The following is a 7,487-nucleotide window of genomic DNA, read 5'->3' on the forward strand; positions in this document are numbered from 1 at the left end:
GCGCATATCTCTTAGATTCCCCAATAGAATCTTCGTGGTATAAGCTAGATAGATGGCGGCATTCATGAGGATCCGGAAAGTCTAAACCTTGTCTATGGTATTCCGAGTAGGATTCTGGGATTTAATGACTGTGACGAGCTTCAAACTCCTCAAGGCTGGGCGTGATGACAAACGCAAAAGAATCAAGGGATTCTGTTCCAACCTGATTGAGAACCGACAGATGATTAGCCGTGCTGTGACAGAGCATAGGACCATTTTCACTGAGAGGATGGGATGTAGCCATTGACAACGGTGATTCCCTACATACAGCTTGCCATGGAAAGGAGTAAGAAGGATTTGATAAATGTAATAAGAAAGTAGAGATTCAAGAGGAGCACAGCATCTCCATACGCCTATCTGAAATTCCCACTATTGATTTACATAAGTATTTCTATCCCTTTTATTTTCTATTTATTATTAATTTTCGAACTCATCATAAACCAATTTAAGCTGCCTAACTGAGATTTACAAGGTGACCATAGCTTGCTTCATACCAACAATCTCTGTGGGATCGACCCTTACTCACGTAAGGTATTACTTGGACGACCCAACTTGGATGACCCAGTACACTTGCTGGTTAAGTTGAACGGAGTTATGATCACACCAGGGATTATTAAGATCCCAATTTATCACACCATGATCTCTTTGGGGTATTTTTGATTTCATACAAATACAAAGAGACCAACTTTGAAGATCACAATTTCGTCCACCACTTCTGCAAGAGTTTGATATAGAAATAAGAGACAGAAAAGGGACAGAGAACCAAGTAGCAGATCACCTGTCCCGAATAGAACCAGTAGAAGGGACGTCCCTCCCTCTTACTGAAATCTCTGAAACATTTCCGGATGAGCAACTTTTTGCCATTTAGGAAGCACCATGGTTTGCAGAGCTTCATGATAGTGACTCTGACAAAAAGTTCATTATTAATGGGCAAAGAGTCAAGCATTATTTTGCAGGCAATTTTGAGCAAGAATACTCAAAAATGAGACTTAATTAAAGCTCAATAATAGTCCAGCTAAAGATAATAAAGAAGCGCTTATTAGGAGGCAACCCAATTCTTATTTATTTAATTCTATTTTTATTTCTATTGTTCTTTTATATTTTATTAGGTTCATGATCATGTGGAATCACAAAACAAATACACAAATTAAAAATAGAATAAAAAATAGTAGAAGAAACAGCACACTCTGGAGGAAGAGCTTACTGGCGTTTAAACGCCAGTAAGGAGCACCTGGTTGGCGTTCAACGCCAGAACAGAGCATGGATCTGGCGTTGAACGCCAGAAACATGCAGCAATCTGGCGTTTAAACGCCAGGATTGCACACTGAGGAAAGCTCGCATTCAACACCAGAAACATGCTGCAGACTGGCGTTGAACGCCCAAAACATGCATAGAGCTGGCATTTAACGCCAGAAACTAGCATCAATCTGGCGTTAAACGCCAGAAACTAGCATCAATCTGGCGTTAAACGCCATGATTGCATGCAGAGGGCGTTTTACACGCCTCATTGGTGCAGGGATGTAAATTATTGACACCTCAAGATCTGTGGACCCCACAGGATCATCTCAGGATCTGTGGACCCCATAGGATCCCCACCTACCTTCGAATTCAAGATCTCTTTCCCACCTAAACCCACCCTAACTAGCCGAATACACATCCCTCTCACTCTCCTCCATATCTTCTTCTTCATCTATTCTTTTTCTTTTGCTCGAGGGCGAGCAATATTCTAAGTTTGGTGTGGCAAAAGCATAGCTTTTTTTGTTTTTCCATAACCATTTATGGCACCTAAGGCCAGAGAAACCTCTAGAAAGAGGAAAGAGAAGACAGAAGCTTCCACCTCCGAGTCATGGGAAATGGAGAGATTCATCTCAAGGGTCCATAGCTCAGTAATAGAGCATTTGACTGCACATCAAGAGAGCCCACTCATGGACCTCAAAAAGAGCATGAGGAATTCCCTCATTAAGAAATTCCTGAGATACCTTAAGGGATATATTTTCCTCCACACAACTATTGGAAGCAACTAAGGATAGGAGCACCAAAATTACTAGGGATCAAGCAACAGAGGCAAGGAAGAGACATAGAGGAGCTCAAAGAACACCATTGGTTCTTCAAGAGGTAGACGCCACCCTCACTAAGGTGGACTCATTCCTTAATCTCCTTGCTCTTACTTTTCTGTTTTTCGGTTTTTGAGCTTCATGTTTGTCTATGTTTGTGTCTTTATTACATGATCATTATTGTTTAGTAACTATGTCTTATGGCTATGAATAATTCCATGAATCCTTCACCTTTATTAAATGAAAAATGTTTTAATACAAAAAGAACAAGAAGTACATGAGTTTCAAATTCATCCTTGAAATTAGTTTAATTATATTGATGTGGTGAAAATACTTTTTGTTTTCTGAATGAATGCTTGAACAGTGCATAATTTTGATCTTGTTGTTTATGAATGTTAAAATTGTTGGCTCTTGAAAGAATGATGAAAAAGAGAAATGTTATTGATGATCTGAAAAATAAAAAAAATTGATTCTTGAAGCAAGAAAAAGCAGTGAAGAACAAAGCTTGCGAAAAAAACAAAAAAATAAAAAATATGGCGAAGAAAATAGAAAATAGAGAAAGAAAAAGAAAAAGCAAGCAGAAAAAGCCAATAGCCCTTAAAACCAAAAGGCAAGGGTAAAAAGGATCCAAGGCTTTGAGCATCAATGGATAGGAGGGCCTAAGGAAATAAAATCCAGGCCTAAGCGAAAATCAAGCTGTCCCTAACCATGTGCTTGTGGCATGCAGGTCCAAGTGAAAAGCTTGAGACTGAGTGGTTAAAGTCATGATCCAAAGCAAAAAGAGTGTGCTTAATAGCTCTGGACACCTCTAACTGGGGACTTTAGCAAAGCTGAGTCACAATCTGAAAAGGTTCACCCAGTCATGTGTCTGTGACATTTATGTATCCGGTGGTAATACTGGAAAATGAAGTGCTTAGGGCCACGGCCAAGACTCATAAAAGTAGCTGTGTTCAAGAATTAACATACTTAACTAGGAGAATCAATAACACTATCTGAACTCTGATTTCCTATGGATGCCAATCATTCTAAACTTCAAGGGATAAAGTGAGATGCCAAAACTGTTCAGAAGGAAAAAGCTACAAGTCCCGCTCATCTAATTTGAACTAATATTCATTGATATTTTGAAATTTATAGTATATTATATTCTTTTTATCCTATCTGATTCTCAGTTTCTTGGGGACAAGCAACAATTTAAGTTTGGTGTTGTGATGAGCGGATACTTTATACGCTTTTTGGCATTGTTTTTAGGTAGTTTTTAGTAGGTTCTAGCTACTTTTTAGTATATTTTTATTAGTTTTTAGGCAAAATTCATATTTCTGGACTTTACTATGAATTTGTGTATTTTTCTGTGATTTCAGGTATTTTCTGGCTGAAATTGAGGGAGCTGAGCAAAAATCTGATTTAGGCTGAAAAAGGACTGCTGATGTTGTTGGATTCTGACCTCTCTGCACTCAGAATGGCTTTTTTGGAGCTACAAGAGTCCAATTGGTGTGCTTTTAATTGGGTTAGAAAGTAGACATCCAGGGCTTCCCAGCAATATATAATAGTTCATACTTTCCGCGAAGATAGACGATGTAAACTGGCATTTAACGCCAGTTCCATGTTGCAGTTTGGTGTTCAGCGCCAGAAACAGGTTGCAAGTTGGAGTTCAACGCCAGAAACAGGTTACAACCCGGCGTTCAACTCCAGAAATAGCCCAGGCATGTGAGAAGCTTAAGTCTCAGCCCCAGCACACACAAAGTGGGCCCCAGAAGTGGATTTCTGCACTATCCATCCTAGTTTACTCATTTTCTATAAACCTAGGTTACTAGTTTAGTATTTAAACAAATTTTAGAGATTTATTTTGTATCTCATGACATTTTAGATCTGAATTATATACCTTGTGATGGCATGAGTCTCTAAACTCCATTGGTGGGGGTGAGGAGCTCTGTAGCGTCTCGATGAATTAATGCAATTATTTCTGTTTTCCATTCAAACACGCTTGTTCCTATCTAAGATGCTCATTCGCGCTTCACTATGAAGAAGGTGATGATCCGTGACACTCATCACCTTTCTCAATCCATGAATGTGTGCCTGACAACCACCTCCGTTCTATATTAGATTGAATGAGTATCTCTTAGATTCCTTAATCAGAATCTTTGTGGTATAAGCTAGAATTGATGGCAGCATCCTTGAGAATCCGAAAAGTCTAAACCTTGTCTGTGGTATTCCGAGTAGGATTCTGGGATTGGATAACTGTGACGAGCTTCAAACTCGCGAGTGTTGGGTGTGGTGACAGACGCAAAAGGATCAATGGATCCTATTCCGACATGATCAAGAACCAAAAGATGATTAGCCGTGCTATGACAGAGCATTTGGACCATTTTCACTGAGAGGATGGGAAGTAGCCATTGACAACGGTGACGCCCTACATACAGCTTGCCATGGAAGGAGCCCTGCGTGTGTGAAGAGGATGACAAGAGAAAAGCTAAAATAAAGAGGACAAAGCATCTCCAAAACTCCAACATATTCTCCATTATTGAGTAACAATTACTTATTCCAAACACTTTCACTTTTTACAATTAAATTCAAAGAACCTTATTGGCATCCTGACTAAGATTAATAAGATAACCATAGCTTGCTTCATACCAACAATCTCCTTAGGATCGACCTTTACTCACGTAAGGTATTACTTGGATGACCCAGTATACTTGCTGGTTAGTTGTGTGGATTGCAAAGGTGTGATTGCAATTTCGTGCACCATCTGCAAACCAAGGGGCTTCTTGGATCATCATCAACTACTCATCAGGGAAGCTCTCATTCACTGCAAATTGGTGTGCCTCTTCTTCTTTTTGTGGAATCCTTGGTTGGTGGGTAGCTACTTTATTCTCTGCTCCACTCCTATCCTTAATCTCAATGTCAAACTCTTGGAGTAGTAGGATCCATCTTATTAGTCTGGGCTTAGATTCTTGTTTGGTGAGCAAGTACCTGAGTGCTGCATGATCAGTGAAAACAATTACTTTAGAGCCAATAAGATATGATCTAAACTTATCAAAAGTGAAAACTATGACTAAAAGCTCCTTCTCTGTAGTGGTGTAGTTTCTTTGATTCTCATTAAGGACCTTGCTAGCATAATAAATAAGATGTACTAGCTTGTCTTTCCTCTGTCCTAGAACAGCACCAACGGCAAAATCAGATGCATCACACATTAATTCAAAGGGTAAGTCCCAGTTAGGTGGTGCTATAATAGGTGCTGAGGAAAGTCTATTTTTAAGTTTATCAAAGGCAAACATACACTCTTTATAACAAAAGGAGTATTTGAGACAAGTAGGTTGCTAAGGGGTTTTGCAATCTTTGAAAAATCTTTGATAAACGTCCTATAGAACCCAACATGTCCCAAAAAGCTTTTGATTGCCTTGACATTGCAAGGTGGGGGGTAACTTCTCAATTACTTCCACCTTTGCTTTGTCCACTTCTATGCCATCTTTAGAGATCTTGTGACCAAGAACCACCCCTTCAGTTACCATAAAATGGCACTTCTCCCAATTTAAAATCAGGTTAGTTTCTTGGCACCTCTTTAGCACCATAGCAAGATGACATAAGCAATCAGAGTATGAGTTCCCAAACATGGAGAAGTTGTCCATGACTACTTCTATGAACTTCTCAATCATGTCTGAAAAGATGGAGAGCATGCACCTTTGGAATGTTACAGGTGTATTGCACAATCTAAAGGGCATTCTCCGGTAAGCGAAAACTCCATAGGGACAAGTAAAAGAGGTTTTCTCCTGGTCTTTAGGATCTACAATTATCTGATTGTAGCCAGAGTAATCATCCAGGAAGCAGTAGTATTCATGCCCTGCGAGTCTTTCAAGCATCTGGTCCATGAAAGGTAGGGGAAAGTGGTCTTTCCGGGTGACTTCATTGAGTTTCTGATAGTCAATGCACATACGCCATCTGGTCACTATCCTTGTGGGTATCAGTTCATTCTTTTCATTGGGCACAACAATGATCTCTCCTTTCTTTAGGACTACTTGCACTGGGCTTACCCAAGGGCTGTCTGAGATGGGGTAAATCACCCCTGCTTGCCACAACTTCAACACTTCTTTCTGAATCACTTCATTCATGGTTGGATTAAGCCTTCTTTGTTGTTGCCTTGAGGGCTTGGCATCTTCCTCAAGTAGGATCTTGTACATGCACATTGAAGGACTGATTCCTTTCAAATCTATAAGTGTCCAGCCTATGGCATCCTTGTGTTGTTTCAGCACTTGGATAAGTTCCTCTTCTTGCTCCTTACTCAAGCTTGAATTGATGATCACTGGGTAAGTGTTGTTGTCACCCAAATATGCATATTTCAGGCTTGGTGGCAAGGTCTTCAGCTCTAGTTTAGGTGCCTCTACTTCTTTGTTGTCTTTATGGTTCAGCATGACTAAATTTGCCATGGTTTCTTGTGGTGGTTCTTCACTTGATGCTTGTTGTTCTAACTCTATAGTTCATTCACATTGTTCCTCTTCCAATACCCCTTGAACTATCTGTTCTATAGTGTCCACCATCATGCATTCTCTCATGGATTCCTTGGGGGTAGCTCACAGCCTTAAAGACATTGAAGACCATCTTTTCTTCATGCAATCTCAAGACTAGCTCCCCTTTTTGCACATTAATGATAGCTCCAGCAGTGGCTAGGAATGGTCTTCCTAGGATGATTGGGGTGTTCGCCTCCTCTTCCATGTCCAGCACAACAAAGTCAACTGGGAAAATGAATTTCTCCACTTTTACCAGCAAGTCTTCCACTACCCCATGTGGAAATTTGAATGTTCTGTCAGCCAATTGGAGTTCCATTCTTGTTGGCTTGGCTTTCTCAATCTTTATCCTCCTCATCATGGTTAGGGACATGAGGTTAATGCTAGCTCCCAAATCACACAAGGCTTTCTCAATATGGATATCCCCTATGATGCAAGGGATTTGAAAACTCCCTAGGTCTTTCATCTTCTGGGGAAGCTTCTTTTGTATGATGGCACTACACTCCTCAGTTAGCACTATAGTCTCTTTTTCTCCCCAGTTTCTTTTTCTTGTCATAAGCTCTTTCAGAAATTTGGCATAAAGTGGCATTTGCTCTAATGCTTTAGGAAATGGTATGTTGATTTGGAACTTTTTGAAGATCTCTAAGAACCTAGAGAACTAGCTTTCCTTCCCATCTTTCCTCAGCCTCTGAGGATATGGTGCCTTTGGCACATAAGCCTTCAAGATTGGCTTTGGTAAGGATGGGGCAAGGACCTCTTCTTTGTTGTTCTCGTGCTTCTCTGTGGCTTTTTCTTCTTGGTTACTCTGGCTTGGGGTCGCTTGTTCTACAACCTTCCCACTTCTAAGTGATGGCCTTGCATTCCCCTCTTGGGTTGGCCATGGTATCACTGGAAAATG

At 40.3% G+C, this 7,487-nt stretch overlaps 1 protein-coding gene across 1 annotated transcript; it reads right to left on the reverse strand.

Annotated features, from left to right (window-relative positions):
* Positions 1 to 6,566: 6,566 nt before the first annotated feature.
* On the reverse strand, positions 6,567 to 7,178 carry LOC107493905 (uncharacterized). The gene has a single exon (XM_016114938.1). The coding sequence runs from the start codon at positions 7,176 to 7,178 to the stop codon at positions 6,567 to 6,569; it is 612 nt and encodes a 203-aa protein (XP_015970424.1).
* Between the last annotated feature and the right edge of the window lie 309 nt (positions 7,179 to 7,487).

This window comes from Arachis duranensis, chromosome 6 (genome assembly GCF_000817695.3).
Source record: "Arachis duranensis cultivar V14167 chromosome 6, aradu.V14167.gnm2.J7QH, whole genome shotgun sequence".
Classification (NCBI taxonomy): Eukaryota; Viridiplantae; Streptophyta; class Magnoliopsida; order Fabales; family Fabaceae; genus Arachis; species Arachis duranensis.

Bases quoted from the DNA above. Each gene is read 5' to 3' on its own strand.
- LOC107493905 (XM_016114938.1), bottom strand. From the start codon at position 7,178: ATGCCACTTTATGCCAAATTTCTGAAAGAGCTTATGACAAGAAAAAGA.